Genomic DNA, 27554 nt, shown 5'->3' with positions numbered 1-27554 from the left:
TTCCTAAGCAGCATTTGAACTCCCAAACGTCATATAAATATGGTTCATATATATATTCACAAATATAACATTCTTATTTAAAAAACAATTCCTTCTTTTAATATTTTTATTTAAATTATACTTATGTAGGTACTTATTGCGTTTCAAATAATATAAATACATTTAATACTACAATTAAAATTGGCAACTAATTATGATAACATTTTACTTTATACTCTAAAAATATTACAAAAACCTATGTATAACTATCATCATTATTATATTACAGAATTCTAACCTAAAAACACGTTACTCTTACACAATTTCGTAATGCTTTCTATTGGACAATAGATGGCGCTGCTAAAAATAAAGTTTATTTTATACTCTCTTTACTTGGTTTTCTCTTCTTTTCGTTTCGTCTTCACTAGACGAAGAAGATTGTTCTTCGGCGCTGCTAAAATAGTTTGGAGGATACTTAGCGATCATAGGTTTGCCTGTAATAGTGAGACTAGCTCTTCTAATGGCATCAACTACTAGTCTATCGGAAATCTTGCTTAGAGGTGATGCTGTCTTATCATATAAGATTCTTGGTATAGGCGGTCCGTTCATAGAGCCTGAAAATTAATATTATTTTATAATTTAAGTATTATAAATTTAGTACTATTAAATGTATTGGAAATTACGTTTTCCTTTTAATATTTACATGACATGTTTGTCTCTGAATTCCGAAGTGGTTTTATATGATAAATAAATAATTTAAAACAAAGAATGGTAGTAATGGAGGTAATGACATGATAAGGTATTTTAATATCAACACGTTCTATAAAACTAGACAAGTTAAATACGTAAAATTACCTGTTCATTTTTGCTTATCTTTTAGTAACTAAATATAATTATATACACAGCGACATCAACAAAAATGTAAAGAATTATGTGAATAGATCTAATAATTACTGACTAATATCGTGAAATTAATTCCTATCTAGAATAGATGTTGACGTAAAAGTTTAAACTTAAATATTGAGTTGTAAAATGACTAATTTCTTCATCAACCATTTTCCCAAATGGGGCACGTGAACTAAGCGGAGTGCTTCTTAGGCCTCTTTAACTTCCTCCATTGTCATCAATTTTTTCTTAAAATTAATAATTTTAATAACCATAGACCTTCTAGGGATACAATAATACTTTGTATCTCTTCTTATATGATCAACACTATTTTCTAAGTGCATTTAAAGACTTCTATCCCTATCTGTTATTGCTTTTTTTTCGTATCTATATATCTATATTCTGTGTGAATCTACTTATAAGTCGCTGCTCTTCCTAATTATTTCTATTTATTTATTATTAATAATGATTCATTTATCTTAAACATCGCCGGTTTCTATCTAATCAAACCGGTGAAATGCCAAAATTGTGAAATATTAACATTTCTCTAAATGATTTTTGTCCTTATTGGGCGTTTTGTAGGTTTTTAAGGATTGTTCTTTTGAAAAATCTACACAACGACAGTTGCTACTAATTTAATATTTATCTTCAATAGGTACTGAGTCATACTGATGACTAGAGAATGACATGATTTTAAAAGTCACCTAGTTTAAACTAAAAACATTATCTTGTATGTACGAGTAATTTATTTTAATTTTAATCTTGCTGTGGCATATTTAAATGGTAACGGCGGTAATGATTTTAAATTATATTCTCAAATTTCATATTTGTATACATTTTTGTTTACTTTATTTTTAAAATATTGCTGTTTTGTTTTCCGATAAGAAAAGGAGCGGTGTTGTGTACCGCCACTTAACGAGCATTAGTTCTTAATGTTAACGCGAAAATATTATATGTGGGAAGCAAAAAAAAAACGTTAATGGGGAATGGAATGCCTTAACGCTAGGTTCCCAGGTTTTCTCTGCCTACCCTTCTACGCGCAGGATATAACCTGATACATACTTCAGTATGTATTCACTCTACCTCGAAATATCAAATGTACGTAACTTCATATAGTTATGTTCTTATGCTAGTTATTGAGGATATACCTATTTTCTATTAATTCGAATTCTAAACATTGATTGGAACAAAATGCCGAAATAATCTATATATAGCTGGAAATTAGTAAAAACATGTTTTTGTTTCAGCTCATACCCTAGAGATTATTATAATAATAATGTAATATCGTCGTCTCTCTCTCCATTAATTCCGTCACCTGACACCAACAGTTCAAAGCGACATTTCAAGAAGCCACCCAAGCAAACGATCACAAGCTCATTATATTACAGCGTAAAACAATAGTCGTATCGGAAATATGATATTAGAATAGGAAAACCTTTAGAAAAATAATAACTGCTATAATATTAACTTATTTTTCAAAAATATAATTGATTGCAAGTTCTGTTTTCTCTATATAAAAGAAACGTACTTAGCGAAAAAACTGTAAAAATAACTTTTTTTTAAAACATTTATTTATCCAATTATTATGTAAGTTATATAAATATGACGTTTTCAAAGGTATTGTAAATTAAACACGAATCAACAGCACAACATAAATTATTCATTCAATATTTACATAGAACATTATATTCATATAGTGATCTCTATCTCTGATACGAAGAGGTCTTATTGTGATACCAGCTATACTTCTATTGCTTTATAACAATCATCATCATCATCATCACCATCAGCCTATCCTCGTCCAGTGCTGGACATAGGCCTATAACAATACTATTAAATAATTACATCTAGAATTTCCAATATTCTGTATTTTTGTATATCTTTTTTATTTAACTTTTTTTTAATACGCTTAATTTATATTCAAGTAAAGCTAGCATCACATTAACATCATAATAAAATAATTAATTGTAAAAATAAATAAGAATTTAAAATATTAAAAATTTATTTAAACATTTGGTAACTCGTATGTTACATATCTTACATTAAATGTAAATAAATGTTACTTAACACTAATTATTTCAAATATACAATTTAAATATAAACTGAATAACAGTTAAATATTTGTTTATCAAAATAAATGGAATGTTTTCAGTGAAGGCACAACGCACAATCTTAGAGGAAGAAAATCTACATTTCAATTACATTTAGTTCTTACTCTTTCAGAGATTCTAAAATATTAATTTGTATTAGACTTGACTAGCAAAATTTTAAATCGAATTTTGATCCAGTGTTGCTGATACTATTTCAAAGACTAGTTGAAATCAATAACAATAACTACGCTTAAAATAATACTTTTATACATATAAATATCTGAATAATTACAATCTAGAGAAAATATTCCGTATTACATATGGCGATACAATCACGTTTGGTTTTTCAATATTTTTTTTAATTAATGTTCCATAAGTAGATCCAAATTTTTATACTTTTGAAGTATTTTTAATGCTAAATTAAAATTTAAAGTGTAACGGTAAAATCTCCATTTTTCTGTTCCGCCTTAGGCGCTGGAGACTCAGGGGCGGGAGAGGCCGCCGGCAGCTTAGGCGGTCGCTCTGGCAGCTTCAACATCAAATGATCCGTACTTTCTGTGATGTAATATAAATTTTGAGAAAGTTTAATATTATTAATTCAATTCAGAATTAAATAGTATTGTTTAATTTATATAATAAATACCAAGGTTTATAATAACTTCGTGTTTCTAATAAAAATACAACTTCAATGTAATGTAATAAGTAATTTCATATATTAAACTTACTCTGAATTATATTAAAATATATCCAATACTAAGAAGGACTTATAAAGTAAAATTTGAAGTTTACATGCTCTTAATAGTACAGCAAATTGAAGAAGTCGTGGCCGCCTGGCCCTGGTTTCATGAAATTTTGCACTTTATTTACTCGGAAACAAAATAATTAGATCTAAGAAAAATCGTTTTCGCAATCACTTATAGTTATATTGACTTTACGGCCACGATTCATTAACCGTACTATAAATATATATTAGATTAGTGGCTATTAGTAACATCATACGTTTTATTTACCACAGTCGTTTATGGTTATTATAAAATTAAAATTTCGTAATAATATAATAAATAATAATTCACATTTAAATAAGCTATTTTTTACCAAAGAAATCCATGGATAACTTATTATTTGAAAATATAACGACTGTGACAAATTATTTTAATTAAAACATTAGTATTTTAATACATTAGTAGCGAATAAATAGAATAAGTATTTGAAAGAAAAGCTGAAGTAAATTGAATTATGTGCTAATTATATTTCCCTGTATTTATTAATAATTCTTATGCTATAAGAAATATCATACGATTCACGAACACGTATTTAACGTGTTTTTTGGCAATGAAATTACGAAATAAGAGATATGTTGTGCATTTTAAACTTTTACATATTTTATGTTAAAAGATTATTCGAGACAATCATTCACTTATTACTTCAAATGGAATGGCAGTATTGAGAAAATATTATTCCATGCAAATGTCTCACATTATGTTTATAATTATAGAGCATTATGAAAATTTTTAATTCTGTCTAGACGGTTACGTAGACGATCATAATATATATTTCCAAAAAATACAATATATAGTGCAAGCATTATATTGCTATTGTTTATATTTAACTATAATAATTAAAATATAATTGCTACGTATTTCCAAAAAATAAAATCCATTGTTTTTATTTTAAATAAAGAAGAAACATTTTACCTAAACAAATAAATTTATGATAGTAAAAACTCCTTGAATAACTTGTCATTTCATATCTGACATTAAATATAGACAAATATTTTTTATCTGCGTACATTAATTTAAATGAAGTACAAATTTCCGAGTGAATAGAATATTCCTACAGTACTTAGTATGTTTACATATGATTTCAAAGTAAGCTTAAAATGTCAATTAGTAAATAATAAATAGTAATAAATGTAATGTTTTGCGGAACAATTTAAATAGACATTAGAATTGTTTACGGTCATATAAAGGATAATAAGCCAAATTGACCATTCACACTGACAATCGTTCTTAAAACGTGAGCGAAATATTATATGTATCCTGTTTTAAAAAGGGGGACTTGTGAATTATTTGACAAAATGGTACATCCCGTATCCGTGAAGTGCCGGGTCAGAATAGCACTTCCCCATTTCTTCCCGTGGGTGTCGTAAAAGGCGACTAAGGGACAAATTAAGAGGGATGGGCAGCAGCATCTCCTCTCTCACACAAAAAAAAAAAAAAAACTGCGCTCGCCAACACGCTTGCCCAGCGCGGTGAGTATGGGCATTTTCATCCCATGAGTGTCTTAAATAAAAACAGGCCCCCAGTTCTCGGCAGACCCACTAGGCCCAACTACGGTAGCGGTTGTGGTATCGGAGGGTCAGGGGGTGCTAAGAATCCCCGGGTTACGGCAGGCTACCAAAAACGACTCTATCTGGCAACGAGTTAAGTCACATTAAGTGGCATATTCTAGGCTTATCTGAAGTCCGAAGAAAGGGGGAGGGCGCGATAACCCTGGAGTCAGGCCACATGCTTTACTTCCGCGAAGGTGAGCAAGTCTCCCAGGGAGGAGTCGGTTTTTTGGTTCACAAATCTCTCATAAGCAATGTTGTAGAAATCAGTAGTGTGTCGAACAGGGTTGCATACCTTGTCCTTAAATTATCTAACAGGTACGCCCTGAAAATTGTACAGGTATACGCGCCGACTTCGACATACTCTGACGATGAGGTTGAAGAAATGTACGAAGACATCGCTAAAGCCCTCAACAACACCTCGAAGGCTCATTACAGCGTTGTTATGGGAGATTTCAATGCTAAAATGGGAGTGCAAAGAAGTGGCGAATCACACATTGGACCCTTCGGTTTGGGCGATAGGAACCAAAGGGGTCAATTGCTGGCAAACTTCCTCGAGTCCCAGAGGCTCTTTTTAATGAACTCGTTCTTTAAAAAGAAGCCTCAAAGGAGGTGGACCTGGCGAAGCCCCGATAGTGTAACAAAAAACGAGATAGACTTTATTATCGCGAATAAACGGCACATACTTAGTGATGTCTCAGTGATCAATAGGTTTAATACCGGAAGCGATCACCGACTCGTACGAGGCACACTAAATATTGATTTAAAAGCTGAAAGAACGCTAATGATAAAGTCTACTCTCCGACCATCAGCGTTTCAAGTTACACATAGTTCCGAAACGTTCCAGACTGAACTCCAAAACCGATTCAACGCACTGGAAACCACTAGCAACATTAACCAAAGAACCGATGATCTGGTCAAAACGCTGCACAATGTCTCAGCCAAATATTTTCCCCCAAAGCGACGAGTCAACGCAACGAAACTCTGCCGAAAACGAAACGAAACGAAAACTGCCACCACCGTCTTCGGCAGATATGAGTGCCTTAAACCTATCCATCAGAAAGCTGATGCGTCGCGATCTCCGTCGCTCAAATACACGCGCTATCAAAAGTGCGATCATGCGGAATCGGGGATCGAAAGTTTTCGCTCGCAATTTAGGAAGGCCTCATCTCACGAAACTCAAAAAAGAAGATGGCAGAATCGTTACCTCTATGTTTGAGATACTCGATGAAGTTGAGCGTTATTACGAGCAGCTATACTCGTCAAAATCAGGGAAACCCGGCAAATCCAGAGCTAGTGACCAACGCGCTCCTTTAACGCGCCATTACACTGAAGAGCTCCCGGATGTTGACCTCGGTGAGATTAGGATGGCTTTGGAACAGCTTAAAAACAACAAAGCTCCAGGCGATGACGGAATTACTACAGAACTTCTTAAAGCAGGTGGCACCCCAGTCCTGAAAGTGCTAACAAGCCTCTTCAATTCCGTTATCCATCACGATAAAACCCCGGAAACGTGGAGCAAGAGTGACGTGGTACTGTTCTTCAAGAAGGGAGACCGAACTCTCTTGAAGAACTATAGACCGATCTCACTCTTGAGCCACGTATACAAGCTGTTCTCCAAAGTTCTGACGAATCGTCTTGCCAGCAGATTTGACGAGTTCCAGCCGCCAGAGCAAGCCGGGTTTCGATCAGGCTACAGCACCGTAGACCACATCCATACTGTTCGGCAGATAGTACAAAAAACACAGGAGTACAATCGACCGCTGTGTATGGCTTTCGTGGACTACGAAAAAGCCTTTGATTCTATCGAAACCTGGGCGGTTCTGGACGCACTGCAGCGATGCCGTATCGATTGGAGGTACATCGAGGTGCTGCGAAGTTTGTATACGTCTGCTACATTGACTGTCCAAATCCAGAAGAGTAAAACTAAGGCGATCCAACTGCGCAGAGGTGTTAGGCAGGGTGATGTTATATCCCCGAAAATGTTTAACAACGCATTGGAAGACGTCTTCAAAACCCTGGATTGGACCGGCTTTGGAGTCAATGTAAACGGCGAGTACATCACGCACCTCAGATTCGCCGACGATATCGTAATCGTAGCAGAGTCGCTGGAACAGCTAGCCGAGATGCTGCAGAGCCTAGATGGATCTTCGCGGCGTGTTGGTCTCTGTATAAACTTGAGCAAGACAAAGGTCATGTTCAACGAGCATGTCATACCGGGACCAATATACGTGGACGGCACTCCTCTTGAAGTTGTTCGGGAGTATATATACCTAGGGCAAACTATCCAGCTTGGTAAAAACAACTTTGAGAAAGAGGCCGATCGAAGAATTCAACTGGGTTGGGCAGCGTTTGGCAAGCTACGTCAAATCTTTTCGTCGCCAATTCCGCAATGTTTGAAGACAAAAGTCTTTAACCAGTGTGTTTTGCCAGTCATGACATACGGTGCCGAAACGTGGACACTAACAGTCGGTCTAGTCCATAAGTTCCAAGTCGCCCAACGTGCTATGGAGCGAGCTATGCTCGGAGTCTCTTTGAAAGATAAAATCAGAAATGAGGTTATCCGGAAAAGAACCGGAGTTACCGACATCGCTCGCAGAATTAGTACGTTGAAATGGCAATGGGCTGGACACATCTGTCGAAGGACCGATGGCCGTTGGAGCAGACGAGTCCTTGAGTGGAGACCGCGGATTGGCAAGCGTAGCGTAGGGCGCCCTCCAGCTCGATGGACCGACGACCTGAAGAAGGTTGCTGGCTTCGACTGGATGCGGAAGGCGGAGGATCGGGAGCTTTGGCGCACCCTGGGAGAGGCCTATGTCCAGCAGTGGACCCGAAAAGGCTGATTTGATTTGATTGAAAAAATCTAGTTGAACTTTTATTTCTTTTAATTGAATTTTTTTTTGTTAAAAACCCTGTTACTTTTGATATTTATGTAGTAATAATATTTTTATTAATAAGTTTTGTAGAAGAATTTTCCTTAAGTATTTTTTTTTCAGATTTACAAACAAACAACGACTCATGCGCTATGAGTTGTACCTAATCATTTTACTTATCAACGTGTCAAAGCGATATAATTTATATTTTCATCCACTTATTTATTCGGAAAACAATTAAACATTTACATTTTCTTTTAACGTATTATAATTTGATGACTTTGAACTTAAAAGCATAATTTCATTTTGATTTATAAAACCTTATAAAGAGCGGGAATATATATATGACATAATGACATAAATATATATGACATAAACAATTACATTTATTTGATAATTTTCAATTTAGAGTGCATCGGTACAATAATCCAACCATTCCCCTTTGTAGTTCTTTGTCATACGCTTCACAAGAGATCACGTGAATACACTAACAAGCTATGAATAATTTAACACTACATAAACGCTATGTCTTAGACTCATATTGAGAGAAAATATATAATAATTATAAAATTATGTTAACATTTTCTTGACTACTACCGTAGAATAAAAACATATAGATTATTTAATAAATAAAAGTAATTGCTATACGTATCAACGGAACATATAATAAATATATGTAATAATTTATGATATACATATAAAGATTGCATGTAAAGTGGGTTAAAAAGCAAATTAAAGCAGTATTGCACTGTTTGCAGTAATTTCTTAGGTAATAAATATGTTATTATCATTAAAGTTACGAGAAAGACAGTTGGTTTGTTGACCTTAGATAAATTATGTCTAAGATATATCTAAACAGTTTGTCACGGAAATGCAAATTTATGATTCTATGTTACAATTAGATGGTAATTTCATATAGGAAAGTATTATATACATTTTAGAGAGCTAACGAAGCGTACGAGTATATTTGTCTCGTCAATCTTTTAAATTGAAGATAACTTTCAGCGTAGAGATAAGCCAACATGAAAAGCAAACAACATTTTGATAGCAGATTACTATTTTCCACAAAAACCATTCACCAAAACATATGAATATATATATCTTGAAAATAAAAAACACTTACCAATAGATCTACGGTCAGCTTGGTTCCCATAAAACTCTTCCAATTCCTTGGCGGAACATAGAGGAGTGTCGACTTGCGTCGTATCGTCGAATTTAGAATAATCTACTTCGTACCCCTGACGTTCCCGGTTATATGACACTAATGGCACAAATCTGTGTCCCCACATTATTTCACTAGTAGTATAACTGGATCGCGCCTGCGTCGTCTGTCCCGTAGACTCGATCGTACCCTCTAAAATTACTACAATTTCAAACTTCTCTTGAAGAACATCCGCCGCGGACACTCCGTAGAATGGACTGCTCGCGTTTATTCTGTGGACCATGGTAATAGGCCAAATGAAGAAAAGATTGCTATCACAGCCGTCTGCGTTCAATTCCAGCTCAGTTTGGTAATGTGATAACAACTCGCCCTCCTTAGTCATCCTAGATCTAATTAATTGAGCTCTCACGCTTGCTCCGATAATATGAGATTTCCTCAGGTCACCCACTCGAAACATTATACACAATTCACCATCCCTTTGACAGACCACGGCGTATTTGGAGAACAAAAGTGTTTGTGTTCTATGCTTTGGTCTCGTCATCTTAGCGAATACAATTCCCACCATAAATGCTTGAATCATCACTCCCACTATACTTTGTAAGCACATTATAAATATTGCTTCGGGACACTCTTCTGTTGTGGTACGAGAACCATATCCAATAGTATGTTGAGTTTCAATACTAAATAGGAAGCATGAGGTAAAGTCGTAAATATTAAATACACAAGGCTTGAATCCCGAGGTTTCTTGCATCGGTGGCAAATGGTCTGGTTCCAGGTCACCGTGGGTAAAGGCTATCAACCACCATATAAGAGCGAAGCCCAACCAAGATAATATAAATGACAATGTAAATATAAGGAGGGTCCATCGCCACTGAGCGTCAACGAGGGTCGTGAACATATCCTGTAGAAATCGCAACCGCCGCTGGGAGATCCTTGACTTGAGAATATTACATTCGCCATTTTTGAGAATAGCACGCCTTCTTGTTCTTCTTGAAACACCATGTCTATGGGAGCGATTCCTGTAAACAAATACAAATATTACGCTGATTTTACTTAATGATTTTTAAACATTATGTAGATGTAAGTGTGAACGCGTAGATCACGCTTCTATAGACGCTACGCTGCTACGACCTTCGCCAATGTTAATAATCTTAACGTGTAATATTTAAATATAATTATTTTCATAAAATATATACAAATACACATAATTGTTAAAAGAAGAAAATTAAAATGAAAAAAAAGTAAGAAAAAAAAGAGAAAAGAAAGAATAGTACAGTGCTGGATTCGGTGTTGCAGGTTGGCGCGCATCGACGAACCTCTTGACAGTGGGATAGTACACTCCAGGAGAAAGGTTTCCATTTCCTGGCACTGGTTTAATTTTGAGCCACTCGTCAGGCAGCAGATGCGCCTCTTCACGGCTGGCTGGCGACTCTGGGTCGTGCATGGTAGCGTCGTCCGCGCGGTTCACGAGCGTCTGATCATCTGCGCCACCATCCCCCGGAGCTCTCGTACCTCCTGAAGCATCGCACGCGATAATGTCGCGGTCACGACTGCCTCTATCGTGCTCGGTAGACGCGTTAAACGCTTTATAATTGTATCGCGAAATTCTATATCAAAATTATCAGCTCGCCTCCGTAATAACCTTTTGTTAGTGCCTATTTTGACGTTTACTCTTTATATAGAGTGTTGTTTTATTGGGTTTGTTTTATTTGTTTGTAAAGTTATTTCTAATATAACATCGTAACTGCAATAAAATTAAAACTGTATCGCTAAAATATTGTTACTTTTTAAAAATATATGTTTTTATATATTTTATACCTGTATTTAAAACATAGACATGCTTTGGTAAGACAAAAACGTCGAGTTTCGCTATTCAATACACAATCTATCAAAAATTGGGCGGGAAGTAGGGAAGCTAACAACAAGTTATTTAAGTTTTAATAAGTCTAAAAAAGCATAGAAATAGTAAAGACAATAGAAACAATTGTTTAATTGAATATGCATTAAAAAAAACCTATAGCTATATATTTTAACCTCTAAAATTACAATAATTCCCGTACACTGATTGGCAACATATCTGTAAAGTTGTACTATTAACAATATTTCTAATTGAAATAATAATGAAAACTATTACATTTTGTATTAAAGAAATAATATTTATATGTGTAATTTCAGAGGTACATATATTAGTATAATAGTGTTTACTAAAATTATTTTCCTCTCCTTGTTCTAATGAAAACAAATAGACATAATACAGCGTTATATTATGTCACCTATCGTAATATAACTTCTAAAACTGCCGAAAAATAACGAAATGAAAGAATATCTTTGCCTATTTGGCATACTTGTTCCTTTTAATTGCAAATAAGTGTATTCGAAAAACCTAAAAAAAATACATTTTTTTTGGAAAAAATATTAATAATTTCCTGAACTATGTTTGTAGAAGTCTCATTCTGTAGCAATTTTCCCAATTTTTAATTTATAAAACTGATCTGACAGTGCAAACTAGTACGTTAACGTTCCTCGTTAAAGGTCTAATTTGTAGCTCTCGATCTATTGGTTTTGAAGGTTATTTTAAATATTATAATTGTATATATATATATGTACACGTCATAAACCAATATTTACAAAATGTTTAAATAACGACTTTATGATTCAGATATTCTTAAATAACTTTAGTTCCATAGATTATCTCATTATAATCCGAGATAACTCATTACGTTTTTTATTTGCATATATTGTTTTTAATTTAAAAATTATGTTCATTGAATTATTATTTTAATTCTCTAATTTTTTAATATTAGAATATTTTAAATAGCACGTTTTTTCAAATACGGATTGTCTTAAGTTTATTAGGTAGAGAAGAAATTAATACGATTTTTAGGGGTTTTTTTCATGGAATTGTACTACCAGTATTTGTATACTGTTTCTCATCCTTAACGGCCCCATTAGAACCTGAATATCTAAAATTGAGAAAGATTTTCATGTAACTTTTTGGATGAGCCTTCTTTCACGAACTTTATTGACATTTTGTGCAGTTTACAATATTGGAAAGACAACTGCGTCATTATGATATTACTGAGGCTTTACAGGATCTAATTAAAATAAATAATATAAACAAGTAATATTATATGAATGTAAATATGCTTTTGCTATTATAGCACGCTTTAAAAAAGATTACCCTTTATCTCTAAATGTGTAAGATTATGTTTATAGTTTATATAATATACGAGTAAGAAATCTCTACATTTTGTTTTCTTTCATATTAATCAGGATACACCTACGCAGAATTTAAACAATTTTAATAGAATAATGGAACTTTCGCGATATTCTTCAATATTTAGACGTAAGGTAAGATGCTTTTATAATGATAATCTAATGATATTAATAAGTGTAGCGTATTTTTGAAAAAAATAGAGAAATCTTATAGATAGATATGTGAAAACTAATCTAAAATATCTTTTCTGTTTAGTGTTTAATTAGTATTAATTTAGTTGATTTTTCCAATTCTATGAAACCTGTGAACTTTTGAGCTTAAAGTTTTTTTATTAATTCAAGTATCGCGTTACGTCCTAATTCGATTATACCGATGACTCTCGCGGTTGATTTAAGACAAAGCATTTCGTTGGTGTTCCTTAACTCAAACAATGGGCCTAACAACTAGGTAGTTAAATCATATTATAAAAACACAAAAAAATACTTAATAGTTATATAAGGTTAATAATAAAAATATGCAAAATTATATATGATAAATAAAAGTTACATATATAATTTCTAGGCCGTACCTGTCCTCGTATAGATTGATTGACTAATTTGCACCACACCTTCCAGTAAATATTATGAAGCACGATTCAGTATTTATTGTCAATATATCTAGATTAGCAAATATATATCTGATGTTGTCGTGATATCAGAATCAGCACTCATTCGCGGTAATATATATTTTGTTTGTGTAAAATCGTAAAAATATAAAAAATTTGCATGACGTGGACGTGCTGTTGATAGAACCTACTCGTATGTACCTAAAAGTGGGCGTTTTATATACTTGTTAGAGTACAGTATGAATAGTTAAATAAATATTAACTAACTCGTATAATATATAAAATACAAGTTTTTAAAAGTAATTTTATAAAATTTATAACTACAGGAAAAAATCTTATTATAGTTGCAAAATTCCATTAAAGAAAAATATATTTCAAATAAAAATCGGGGTCTACTTGCCTGATTACGTTGTCCCTGTATTGGTTAGAACAGAGATACTACATTTTTTTCCACTCCTTTTGTTTCTACTTCACGAAATCATAGAGATGTGTAAAAATTAAAACGAATATACCAAAAGTAAGTGTTCATATGCAATGTACGTTGTTTACAAAATGGTATATCAGTTAATTATTTTTTTACTTTCACGCTGTATCCCGCAAATAGCGGGGAAGGATGAGGAGACCTAGGAACCAGAGAACCTAGTGTTAAGTCACTCCATTGCCATTAAGACATCGTAACCCAAATGCCGCCGAAATCTTAAGACATTGTAGCAGAACTCAACGAGAGAAGAAATAAAATGACTAAATATTTCATTTTCTCCATCGGGAATCGGACCTGGCCTCTAATTTGATAAAATATAACGTTATTTTATTTTCTGTAAGTACGTATTATATTTGAAAAAGTTGAAAACGTCAACTAAAAGTTAATTTTATTCACGTTTCAGCCAAATATAGCAACATCCACATCCCGTTCGAAGTGATATATACTCGTAAATCAAAATGATTCCTGCGACACCCTACAAATTGGTCCTGTTCTAGCGCTACGTAGGTAATCATGCACTTACGTGAAGTGCGTGTCAAGTGTATTATTGCAATGTTTTATTGAATTTAATATTATATATAAGGATAATATTTACCTATAAGGGTACTGATTCAGGCCAGTCGTGCCGTAAGGGCACAGGTGTGGGTTCGATTCCCACTGGAGGAAATATTTTTTTAAAAGTTTTTACTCGGCAAAGCCCAGCGATAATTATCACGCACTGCCTTCAGAATTCGGCGGAAAGTGTGAAAAGTGCTCCTCTGCTAACTCTACTCTTTTGCGTACCCGGCCATATGCGGGATACACTCGAGACAGAGGGAACTTGGGAAGCTAGTGTTAAGATACTCCGTGCTCATTTAAATACTTCTGTTCCCCACTTTTTACTGAATTCTTGACCTATTGTGTGTTGAATGGAGGAACTCAACGCCCGCTCTTCCTCGTTACCAGGGCGAGGAAATGGAAATATTAAATAATTTCATTACCCCGAGTGGAAATCGAGCCTGCTGCCGTGGCATCTGCAGTTGCAAGTTCCCGCCCCTACGCCTCGTAGCCTTTTATGAAGAAGAATATTCTTCTTATTTAAATTTAACTTCCATAATTGATAATTTAGTGAATAAATGACCTGTCCTGTTTACAGTCATACGCTTGTAGCCCTGCGCCACCAATGAAGTTATTAGATTATTTAAATGAAAATAAGAGATTATTATTATTTTTAAGTAGAGCAAATACAAAAGTACCTACAAAGATACATTTAATATTATCGGTGACTTAAGGATAAAGAATGTAAATCGATTACTTACAATAACAGCTTAGTATTAATATTGTGGAAGACAAAAAACCGCATATGAAGATTGATGTGATAGCGTTATGGCTTCACGCTGTATCCCGCACACAGCAGGGCAGAGAGAACCGAACCTTAAGACACTCCGTTCCCCATTTAAAGCCGAATTCTGGAGCCATTCCGTGTTGAGTGGCGGATCTCAAGACCGCGTTTTGCCCCAATACTAGAGCGAAGAAACGAAAATATTAACTATTTCATTTCCTCGATATATCACTGTCCTATTCTCGACAAATAATAATTCTTATATTTTTAACATTTTTAAAGTATTATTCCCCACTTAGAAAGCCTTTCCTAAATAAGTATTAATAATTCTTTTAGTTTATACTATAAATTATATAGAAGTTTGAGGCCGTCGTGGCGCAGCGGCACAAAGCTGTGACTGTAACGTGGCGGTTGTGGGTTCGATCCCCGCTCGAGGAAGTGAAATATTTATTTACGTTTATATTTCCATTTTCTCGCTCTAGTGTCGAGGCAAAGCGCGGCGTTGAGTTCTGCCAGTCAACACGCAATGCCTCCAGAATTCGGCAGAAAGCGGTGTGTCTTAACACTAGGTTCCCTCTGCCTACCCTGCTGTGTGCGGGATACAGCGTGAAGTTTAGGTTAAATTTGGAAATGTACGAAAGATATTTAGATGTGATTAATCACTATAATCTCGACAAGTTTCTTGTTTACCGATTTTCACGGATTAAATGTTTATCCTCTATTTGAAGCGGTTTTAAACCTTATATAAACCTTGGAGTTTGACGAAATTTGAACTAGAAATTAAGGTAAGAGAGATTATAGTCGATAAGTTAGGATTATGTGGATAAAGATGACACATGGTTTAAACTTACTAGCACGAATTGAACGTATGGGTATGTATCGGGTTTACACGTAGTTTGTGGGTGTTAGATATATTTCTCATTTCATTATTTTTAAGAAAGTTTTTGTATTTTAATTATATTAAAATTATATAATTAATGGTTAAGGTTGCTAAAGTTGAAAGTAAATATGTTCATTTATAAAATTTTTTACAATTTTACAATTGCAATAAACGAATTGAAATTTACTATTTTAGTTATATTTAACGGCAACGTAAAATAGGCACAGTAAGCGATTTACCAAGTATAAAGCGTTTAATGGCAGAATAAAAAAAAATATATAGATAAACTAACTTTGTCTTGTGACATTACCCATCAAGACGGGTACCTTGTTAGTGTTACTCCAATACAATTCAACGAAAGTGGAACACAAATGGTCAACAACGATAATGTGTTATCACCGCTATTTACGTTTACGTCGCATTGAGAAGCACTTCACTTGTTTTTGAATTTTCATTTTTAAAACACTGCTAACACTTTGAAAACATCAGAGAAAATAATTTTAAATAAAATATTTTTGAAATATCTATTCGAAGACAATATGGCGCGTGCGCATTCGTATGCGAAAATTTTACAAAACTATTTCGATAAGTGAAGAATTTATCTTTGCCCCGATTAGATATCGAATTGTCAAGGATTTGATTTACGGTACCTGTGCGCTGGGTGCCTAGATAACATTCCACTCCAGAAACAATAGAAATATGTCGTTGTTTATCTTAGAAAGGTTATTATTATTAATTAATTAAAAATAATTAACGTTAGAGGCCGACGTTATGCAGAGACACCAACGTGTGAGTGTGGGTTCAATTCCCACTTGAGGGAATAAATTGTTACAATTTATTAATATTTTCATTTATTTGCCCTAGTAACAAGGCAAATTATGGAGTTAAGTTAGGCCACTCAATATGCAATGCCCCAAAAAGTTGGCGGCAAGTAGGAAACGGAATGTGTTAACACTTCCCCTTAGGTTCCCACCGTAATATATGCGGGATACATAGAACGTAAAGCGTGAAAAAAAATGGTGTAAAATTGAAAAATTGTATATAAATCGTATTACGTCTGGAAAATCAAGTCATTTGATTTTATATAAAGAAATTAATATAGCGGCAAACTTAAACAAGTCGGTCAAGGTGACCTCACTAAGACTACATGAAATATGTTCCCAAGTACACAAACTCTTTTATATCTAATATAATTAATTAAGAAACAAAATGAAAGACATTTTTTTCACTTTTTTCATTTGGTATTGTCCATTTTGCAAATTTATTCAATTCCATTCGACCCTTAAAGATTGTAATATGAAGTTATTTGTTATTCTTTATCTGCGGAAAAGTCACTTGTCAAAACCAACAACGAGCTAGTTAACAATGTTTGATTAAAAGATAATATATGAGGCCAGTCGTGAATCAGGGGCAGAAGCGTGTGACTCTAACGACAGGTCGTGGATTCGATTCCCGATTCGAGGGAACGAAATGTTTAATATTTTAATTTCTTCGCTCTGGTGTCGTAGTAAAGCGCGGCGTTGAGTTCTGCGTCTCACCACACAATGTCTCCGGTATTCGGCGGAAAATGTGGAACTGCGTATCTTAACACTAAATTCCCTCTGCCTACCCTGTTGTGTGCGAAAAAATAAAAAATAATTATATATGAAACTAATCTATTTGCATATCACTTCAGTCGTTACGACTTACGTCACTTTTCACGATGGATTCCTCACCTTACATGACCATGTATCAATATTTCTCATATACTGTATTATTTTAAGTTTCAAGAAATGTAATCTCTTATCTGATATGAAATACTGTTCGATACTATATTATAGTAAATAAGTAATTTATATTCTAATCTTTACAATAAAAATTTATTAACGTACGTAACGTATAAACATACTTATAAAGAAAACCTAACAAGATTAAGAAACGTTACTATAATAACAAAATATTACTTATAATTAAAGCTGTAAAATTTTGGTATAAAATGTGTAAGAAAACATTTAAATAAAAATTATAACTTTTACATGCCATTAATAATGCGAATCCTTGCAAACTGTACCTAATTAATTTAGGTACAATCTTATTATAAGCTTTTACTAAAATTCTTCATAAATCAGCTTCACGCTTTCCGCCCAATTCTGGAGGCATTGCGTGTTGACTGGCGGAACTTAACGCTGCGCTTTATGTCGACACCAGATTGAAGAAATGGAAATATAAATTTAAATAAATATTTGAGTAGCGTTTGGCACTCCGTTATCTCTGACTATCAGGCTAGGGATAAAGCGTGAAACTATGTATGTATATATGTCATTTTCTAGTGTGGGAATCAAACCTACAACAAATTGTGTTTACAGTCAGTGGCCTCGCCCATTAAAATTTAAAAATATTATAAAACTAGGAAAAGTTATTATTTAGAAAATATCACGCCTACCTGCAAGTGTCATGGCGATACACAGTGCTGTGTCCAATGGAACTGCTATAAGTCGGTATTCTATGAAGACTAGCGGACTGATGCAACGGCGGCCTCAAGAAACCGCTACCACCATATCCGATACCAAGCATAGGAGACTCTACCACAGAACTGTCGAGAACACTCGTCTCATCAGTTTCCTCTTCAATAACTCCGGGCTTGTAGAAAATCTTCCCTGCAGATGGAGTAGGTTTTGGCATATTTTCCTTCTGTTCCTCATCCTTTCTTAGTTGCATTTCGTAGGCAGCTTCAGAACTCATATTAAGAGACAGAGGGAGTTATTGTCACGATATGGTAGAGTACCTCAAAATTTTACATGTAGCATTTGTATAGTTGCAGTCGGATTTCATTTTGTAAGATCGGTTTATTGACTTAATCATAATCGTTGATGGTGTGTACCTGAAATTTAAAATAAATTAGTTTGAAGTGTTGCTTCGGAACATTTTGTTATAAATATTGCCTAAATGCCTGTTTTAAATTTTTGGAAGTAAGCCTATTTAAACATAGATTTTACTTAATTTAGAGTGGATTTGAGTGATCTTTGGCTTTTTTGGGTGTCAATGAGGTATGTCTCTGGAGAGTTCAAGTTCTTGGAGTTTTAGATTCTATTATTGAAACATTTAACTTAAAGTTCATTTACATAATAAAGGAGTCGAGTAATTTAAATACAACTAATATTGCTCAATAGTGCCATCTGTTGTCAAATAGCTGACTAACTGAACTAAGAATATTCATAAAAATATTATTTATACGCAAACGTTAACAATAATATTCGTTTTCTAATTTTATCATTTCACTATGAAAAAGTTATAGATACGATTACTATTTAGTTTATTACGATTTAGTAACGATTACATTACAGGAATGTAATTGTTACTAAATATTATTTTACCAATTAAAATGTAGTATACTGCCTGCTACTGCCATCTATATAATAAATGTTGTACTTATATGAAACTTGTTAAATTACTTATTAATATATATGTAAAGTTTGAAGTAATATTTGATTAAGTCAATTATTGATTTTCATTCACTTATTTTTCATGATGTATCCACCACCCTGCTGGGTGGTAAGCGGAACCTAGTGTTAAGATACCCTGTTGCTCACTTTTCGCCGAATATTCGAGCATTGTGTGTTGAGTAGCGGAACTCAACACCGTGCGTTTTCGCTTTCGTACCAGAGGGAAGTAATGAAAATATTAATAAATAATAATTAGTTCCTCTGAATCAGAATCGAACTCACAACTACAGCGTACAGCCACATGCTTGTGCCTCTGCGCCATAAAGGCCTCATATTTATTTACTACACATATAATAACAAAGTTATTAAAGGTCTTTGATATGCGACTACATTTGTATTTATACACTAATTAATAATTAGACGTAACGCGTACTTTCTAGTTACATCTATCGAGGAATGTTTAAATTTATGAATGAATCATCGATATTTAATCTTGTAATACAAATATCTAATCTGTGTATTAAAATAAAAATACATATTTTATCATAAAAAAGCCGAGGCCTTCGTGGCGTAGGGCACACTGGCGTGTGACTGCGCGGTTATGGGTTCGATCCCCACTCGAGGGAATTAATTATTACTTATTAATATTTTCAATTGCAATTTGAACACGCAAATTGAACACGCAATGCATCGAAACATTTAACGGAAATTGGGGATAAGAGTGTCTCAACACTAGGTTCTTTCTGCCTATTCTGCTGCGTGAAGCTGATTTTTTTATTAAAAAAAAATAAGATAATACTTTTTAGTGCCAAGTTAACAATAGCCACTATATTTGACACTTTAAAACAATTCAATTCTTTGCCCTAAATTGTTTTTTTTTTTTTCTTATTTAACACCTTCCAGGTATCTTTTCCAGGTAATTGTTATCACGCGCAGTTCCACCGTTTTGACACGACATGTCCTTGCACTCATTAGGATGTGCTCGATCTCCATGACAACTGACGGATGCTTTTATTTCCTGCCACTAAGATTATTCAGTCATATTGCGGAAAACCTCGTAAAACGCGCTCCGTTCCCCCCATTTGTGGCAAGATTACGCACAGTAGTGTTCCTTTATATAAATATTTGTTCAATTATAGCGTTTTAGAAATATTTATTCTTTGTAGTTTTTTTTAGGTATTAAAACAACGTAGATCTATGTTAAAATATAAATATTTTAAAATTATTAAAAATAAGCACAACAACTTTTAAAAACTTTCAATTTGAAATTTAGAAGCCAGCACCATCACATATCTCCCGTCAATTTGTTTATTGTTATTTTAATACAATATAATAACTACAAAAAATATTATTTTTTATTTTTTAACTCAAAAAAAAAAAAACAAAATCTATTGAAGCTTTTCAAGTAATATTGCATTTACATAGAACGAATAGTACCTACGTAATACAAAATACAAGTAACAATTAGATGAACAGACCACGTAAGCTGACGCTGTGACGTCTCCATATCATATGTAGATCATGCGCTTGCGTCTGTCAATGCATACCTGGTCTGGTCACGAAGGCCAATCTAAATTACCGTGTCTGTCCACTAATTATGATTCTTAAGCCACCAATATGAGACAAATGTCTTGTGCGACATTTACATTTAAGTAGATTGAATGTTATTTATAATTTATATCGTTAAACCTTTTGTAAGACTAAGTAACTACTCATAAATAAGATTTTAATTAATGTTAATTAATATACACATTTTATCAATCTATATACAGGGTGTCCCAGGAGTCAACGATAAAACGAAACCAGGTGATAGACCAAGTCGTGACAGTTATGAGAAAAATATAAAAAAAAATCTTTGTCATGTATTTTTCATATTATAAATCAATATGATTTTAAAAAAAATCAGAAAAACCGACACCCTATGATGGTTTTTCAAGTCCCAGGACTACAAATATTACTCTTTCTTCATTTTTTTTTCTGTAATGTAATCATAAGTAACCTTCTGTGAATTACAGTTTAAGATTGAAACATACCTGCATCAGTTTTCAATAAAATGTGGTGTTTTTGCCAAACATTAAATTCAAAATATTTACTACACCCAACTTTAACCGACTGTACTATAAAAAAAATGTACTACACTGTTTTTGCAAGTAACGTTAAAAGTTGGCGCATTTAATCTGGATTCTGAAATGGTACGACACTTGCTGGATTACTTCTTTGTTGAAGAGAGAAAAATCGAAATACACGATAATCGGGATGACGTTCAGCGTTTTGGTATCTTTTCCTATACATTCTAGCTGCAGCATTTGCGTAACATAACCATTTTCCATGAATGAAATGCATATTGGCAATGTGTCAAAGACGAGTATATGGCCTGCGAGAGCTCGGACTAGAGCACTATCCTTATAAGCCTGTCCATTTTATTATTGTATAGTCCCTACCCCTACTTAAACCTAAGCCTACTTAGGCTTTTTAACTTATTTTTAAAAATTAAATTGTGGTAGAGCCTTAGCGCTTTGTAATGGACCCGGTAGGCAAATCTAAGTACCAATATTATATTATGAAACATTTTTTAATAATTGTCGTAAAAATGTGTTAATAGTTTACAATAAATAAACGATAATTATTTTGATTATGGTAATATATTTTTTATATCGAAATAATACAATTGATTAATTAATGATTGACTGGAAGCATAATTCTTTAATCTATAGTGTTATTATAAAGCTAAAGAGTTTGTTTGGTTGAATGCGCTAATCTCAGAAACTACGTAAGATTTATGCACTATCCTGTCATTCTTGACTATCATGTTAAAAATTTTGTACATTGAAAAACATTGAAACATCGGAACGCCTCGAAAAATTCGGCGGAATGTGAGGAACGGAGTGTAGATTAGATTAGATTTCCTCTGCCTATCCTGCTAGATGCAGTATACACTCTATCTATCTATCTATCTATTCTATCTATTCTATTCGATTCTATCTATTCTATCCTATAAGGAGCATTCATGATAGTTAAAACAAATCACTAGACCATTACATAAAAGTGAAATTATATTTTTTTTTTGTTACGATGAGTACCAACAATTTAATAATTTCCGGTAACGGAAATTATGAAATTACGTGTTATTGTACTTATTTAGAAGTTTACTTTTTTTCTATATAATAAATAATTTGTCAACATTGACGCATTTAGGACATATCTACGAGTGTATGACTGTAACTGAAAGAGGCATTCATAAATAATCTTATCTATACTAATATAATAAAGCGGAAGAGTTTGTTTGTTTGTTTGTTTGTTTGTTTGTTTGTTTGTTTGAACGCTAAGATCTCTGGATCTACTGGACCGATTTACTTTGTTTTTGTTTTGTATGAAAGCTGCATTCTTCAGAAGTGCTATAGGCTATATAACATTACATTACACATATAAACTAATATATTTTAAAGTACTTTCTAATTTGACATGCAATTTATTCTGCCATGTTAATAACAACCGTCGCGTCGCTACGCAACCGTTACCGCGACATTTTGATATTCATCCTTATGAAAATAAATATAATAGTCACTTTTAGCATTTCATCTAGATTGAAATTATATTTTTAAACGGTTTTATTTAGCTCACCCCGTTTGTTTGTTTGTTTGGGTCAAATTTAGTAATTGAAATTTAACCCTCTTCCCGTTAACCGATTGATCTGAAATTTGGTATACGCCTTTGATTCTGGTGACAATACAATTATCCATATTCAATATTATTGTGAATCCAAGATGGCCGCCGCTACAAGATGGCGGACAACTTAGTTTTTTTCAATCCCATCAATATGGATATCAAATGAAAGAGCTTGTCAAGTAGAATTCAGTGGACTATACAAAATCAAAATCCAAGATGGCCGCCACTATAAGATGGCGGACAAGTTAGTTTTTTTCAATCCTATCAATACGGGTATCAAATGAAAGGGCTTGTCAAGCAGCATTCAGTGGACTATACAAAATCAAAATCCAAGATGGCCGCCGCTACACGATGGCGGACAAGTTAGTTTTTTCGATCCCATCAATATGGGTATCAAATGAAAGGGCTTGTCAAGTAGAATTCAGTGCACTATACAAAATCAAAATCAAAGATGGCCACTGCTACAAAATGGTGGATAATGTAGTTTTCAATCCCATCAATATGGGTATCAAAATAAAGGGCTTGGTAAGTATAATACAGTATACTATACACAATTACAATATGAATCTCCCACCTAAGTCAAGATCTGGTATCCTGTCGAGGACTGTGTGGCTATAGGGTGCCTAAAAATGATACGTCGCTAGGGGTACCACCCAAGGTAAAAGGTAAAAGCGCGCCGAGAACTGTATGGCACTAGGTGGATAAAAATGATATGTCGTTAGCGTTTTCCCCTCAAGATTCAGGCACATCTTGTTGTACATAGCCTTGTCCCTCTATTGGACCTCTGGGGGGGTCGTTCGTAACATTCTCCATTAACCTTGCAATAATGAGACATCGAGCCTCATTTCAACGAATTGAATAGCATGAGAAATAAAAACTAAAAACTTAAAAATAAAAAAGTATAAAAAAAATTTTAAGTTAAACGGTTTTATATTGCAGATAAATGTACTAAAAGCTAAAAAATAATTTCATAGAAATTATGATTACTAAAATAAAATCGTGGGGACACTTGCTACTTACCACTAGGTGGGTGAAGTCTCACGCTATGTCTTTCAATTGTAGATATTGGACGTGCCCCACGATTAAATTTTAGTAATCATAATTTCTATGAAATTATTTTTTAGCTTTTAGTACATTTATCTGCAATATAAAACCGTTTAACTTAAAATTTTTTTTATACTTTTTTTACTGTATAACATTCTAATAAATAATTAAGGAGATGTCACTGATTCCAAATGACCTAGCCTACGGGCGGCATAGTGTGATCGACGCGAACGGGCAGATGAAGTTGATAGTTTTTTAAATTTTCATACATTTTCGAACTATTGTTAATTTTTATGTAATTATTTGCTATTTATAATTAATTTAAACTACACTTTGGTTCTCTTTTTATTTTATTTGATATTGCCCGTTAAAATTATCCTATTTAATAGAGAGAAATGTTTAGTTATTTCATAGAGTCGTAACTTCTTTTGTTGGTTCATTTCAATAACTCTGATATTTTTTTCTAACAATATGTCTCTACTTATTATTCTTTTTGATTATTTAGGCTTATATTTTCTTACTAATTCTATTGAAAACTGAAAATAATTTCATAAATATATTTAATAAATATTCTTAAAGTTAAGCAGGCGTAGCCGCGTCCGGGTCCACTAGTATTTTATATACATATTCGTCGACGTCTTTTGGTGAATTAATATTGTTTATGATTTACAGATCTAAACACTATCAAAAAGAAGTGTAAAGAAACGCAAAAAAAGATGTTTATAATAAAATTAAATATAATCACAAATTTTTTTTTTGAAAAGTGCCAAAAATGCTTAAACTGAACCTTGATTGGCATAGATAATCTTATGAGACACGAGGAGGAAACTACAATTTTTCGAAGGATACCTTTTCTAAAATTTGGACCGCGATCTATACTTCTTCTGAGGGGTTTACTTTGTTTAGTATAAACTAGGCTTGGAAAAAATTAGGGTCATATTCTTTGCCTTGGTGACAGAGCGAAAAAATATATTAATATATTAATTTAATAAAAGTGCAATGAAATAAATCACTAACTTAATACGAGTATAACTCGTAGTCATCTGTTTTTAGTACTTACCAAGATATAGACAAAAGCTTATACAATTATTCAAATAAAATGGCAGTGCTTTGCTTGGTGCGACTGGGGGGCACTGCCGTCTACCCAGATCATTTGTATATAAATTTTTAGTTGAATTTATTTAGAGACCTGTTGTGGCGTCAGGGTTCGATTCCCATTCAAGTAAATGAATTATTTAATATTTTCATTTTTCTCGCTTTGATAATGAGGCGAAGCGCATCGTTGCTTTCCAATTTCCACCACTCAAAACAATGACTACCGAATTCACCGAAAAGTGGGCAACGGAAGTGTCTTAATGGGAAATGAGTGTTTTAACAATATAACTTAGGACGGATGCTATGTTCCCTTCACTTACCCTTTTAAGTAAGAGAAAGAAAAAAATATTTAGAAGATTATAAGAATATTATACTTAGCAATGTCCTAAAATTGCTTTTCGTACGCGGAAATATAAGTTTAAACTGTGACCATCGTAACGGGAAGTCTCTATTTTGGGGGCAATTGATTGCAAGCATGGATTGCGTACAAGACCACGAGTACTTTACGGTTCATCTTTGATTTATTACGTCCTAATTATTTTTGCATAACATTTATTAATTTATGGTTTAAACATTTCTACTCGTATTATAACATACAATATTTTGTACTATATAAAAATATATTACGATTTACTTTCGACCTCATTTACGTTCGCAGGCATAAGTAATTATGCACTCATTTTATATGAAATATCAACAAATGTTTACTTTTTAATTTTTTTCCTTAATTTACATTGTAAGTTCTCACGTAGTGCCAAATTTCACAACTAGTAGGTCCACGTGAAAGTACCCTAAAGGATTTGATTTAGTATCGATTTTAATACAAAATGCAGCGAAAATAATCCATAAATGCTCGTATCTTTTAATTGCGTTGACTTATTATTAGAAGCTTATTTTTCCTGAGCTCCTAAGGATTTGTAGGCCGGAATATTAATTTTAACTTAACCTCCACGAGATTTCGAGAAAGTGATCCTACAAGGGTTGCGATTTTATATTTAGAGGTACGGAACCCTAAAAATTACATATAATAATTATAAACGGCTTTAAAGTGTTATTCCACACATACGAAAGAAAAAATACTTATATAGAAGGGTTTTTAAAAAACGTATCTACTATTTCCCTAAATTTTATATTTGGTTTAGACGCAGTTTAAAATATTACATTAAGTATTTGCACCAGTCCTAAGCATAAAAAAAATACTGTAAAATTTAAGTCATAAATGACTAAGCAAATATTTTATTCTTTCATTTAAATTCCAATCACGTTTCGAATTCCGTTACCTACATATATACAATTGCCGAATTAAAATTTAAGGCATTATTGACACAATAATGCGCGAATGTGCGAATTATTTATGGGCATTCCTTGTACTGTTTTTCGTTGAAAAAGTGAAAGCACCTATATAAGGTATTTCTTTTAAAAAAACATTTCAAACTTATATTTGTAGTTTATTTCGTACAAAATGAGTGCATATATCCCCAAATTTATGTTTATTAGTTGAACTATCCGTTAAGCTACAATACTAAAATTGGTACAAAAGCCCCAGTAGGCGCACCTGTCTCGCACTTCACTGGATTTTTAATAACTATATAAATATAATATATAGGATGCTCACAAAATAAAAATAAAATAAAAGAATTTGAAATTGCTTTCAAGCACTGGTTACAGTGAAAGGATATGGGAAATTATATAAATCTATGAATGATAATGGGGCTACTATACATGACACTACGCCTGCTAAATGTATGATTCAACACTCAACGTAAAATTAGATGTCAGCAAGACTTATTACCCGACTTTAAAATTACAAAATATTCTAAGGTTATTAACTGAAAATAAGATAAATAAGATATCACTTTTGAATAAGACAGCTTAAATTGTAAAGATATTGCTAAAACGTTTAATATCAGCATTTAAAGCAAAACATAGCATTGTTATAATCATCAGTTACATTTGAAATTGTTCTATGGAAAACTAAAAGATAGAGAGAGTATCTATGACGTAAAGCCTGCATTATTATTATATAAAACAATAAAATTTGCAAGTAACAGCGTGCATATTTACAATTTAGATGAAGAGGCGTTGGGCTGGAATGTAGTTCAAGCACTAGATGTCGTGTCTACTTTTCATTAATTTACTCGTCATGCTTGCAAGGTGATCTAATTTACACAAGGTGCACCCACGTGAGCTTGTATACTACAGCTGATGTCTCAGATACACTCTATGAGTCCATCAGAATTCATATTTTTTTATTCAACTTACCATATCTATCCTTATTTTCATCAAAACCATTGAAAACCGTCAAACACTTTCAAAATAAACAATAGTCACTTTCATCATATAAAACATAATTTCGTCTATGATATTCTTAGGTAGAGCTCTATAATCTATCACCAAGTCCAATATTTCTTTATTTTTATTAAAAAAAATACTAGTTGTTCACGTAAATAATGAGGTTTTATGTCGTTCCATGACAGTCACCCTCTGCGTGCGGTCAGTCCGTCAG

The 27554-nt window shown here is 33.1% G+C and overlaps 1 protein-coding gene across 9 annotated transcripts; it reads right to left on the bottom strand.

Moving 5' to 3' along the window:
- Positions 1 to 96: 96 nt before the first annotated feature.
- Positions 97 to 27554, bottom strand: LOC146531492 (G protein-activated inward rectifier potassium channel 3-like). 9 transcript variants are annotated; one of them, XM_085198383.1, is made up of 4 exons: positions 27311 to 27554; positions 18244 to 18681; positions 9280 to 10337; positions 97 to 593 (listed from the first exon to the last, which is right to left on the bottom strand). In XM_085198383.1, exons 2-4 carry the CDS (start codon positions 18540 to 18542, stop codon positions 358 to 360), a joined length of 1593 nt encoding a protein of 530 aa, XP_085054509.1. In that variant the 5' UTR covers positions 18543 to 18681; positions 27311 to 27554; the 3' UTR covers positions 97 to 357. The 9 variants fall into 9 exon arrangements, with proteins under 9 accessions (XP_085054509.1, XP_085054511.1, XP_085054513.1 ...); XM_085198385.1 differs by lacking the exons at positions 18244 to 18681; positions 27311 to 27554 and adding exons at positions 10635 to 10833; positions 16114 to 16409; XM_085198387.1 differs by lacking the exons at positions 18244 to 18681; positions 27311 to 27554 and adding exons at positions 10593 to 11062; positions 16114 to 16407.

Source organism: Heliconius melpomene, chromosome 15 (genome assembly GCF_056956725.1).
Source record: "Heliconius melpomene rosina isolate 202511_hmr_F chromosome 15, ASM5695672v1, whole genome shotgun sequence".
NCBI lineage: Eukaryota > Metazoa > Arthropoda > Insecta > Lepidoptera > Nymphalidae > Heliconius > Heliconius melpomene.
The sequence above is the reverse complement of the archived record's forward strand: the minus strand, read 5'-3'. Positions and strand labels throughout refer to the sequence as shown.

What these genes read in the sequence shown, in the direction of transcription:
- LOC146531492 (XM_085198383.1), bottom strand. Translation starts at nt 18,542, where the DNA reads ATGAGTTCTGAAGCTGCCTACGAAATGCAACTAAGAAAGGATGAGGAA. An exon ending in TATCGCCATGACACTTGCAG is followed by an intron (nt 10,338 to 18,243) that starts GTAGGCGTGATA and finishes ATTTGTTTACAG; the next exon opens with GAATCGCTCCCATAGACATG. An exon ending in AGCTGACCGTAGATCTATTG is followed by an intron (nt 594 to 9,279) that starts GTAAGTGTTTTT and finishes ATTAATTTTCAG; the next exon opens with GCTCTATGAACGGACCGCCT.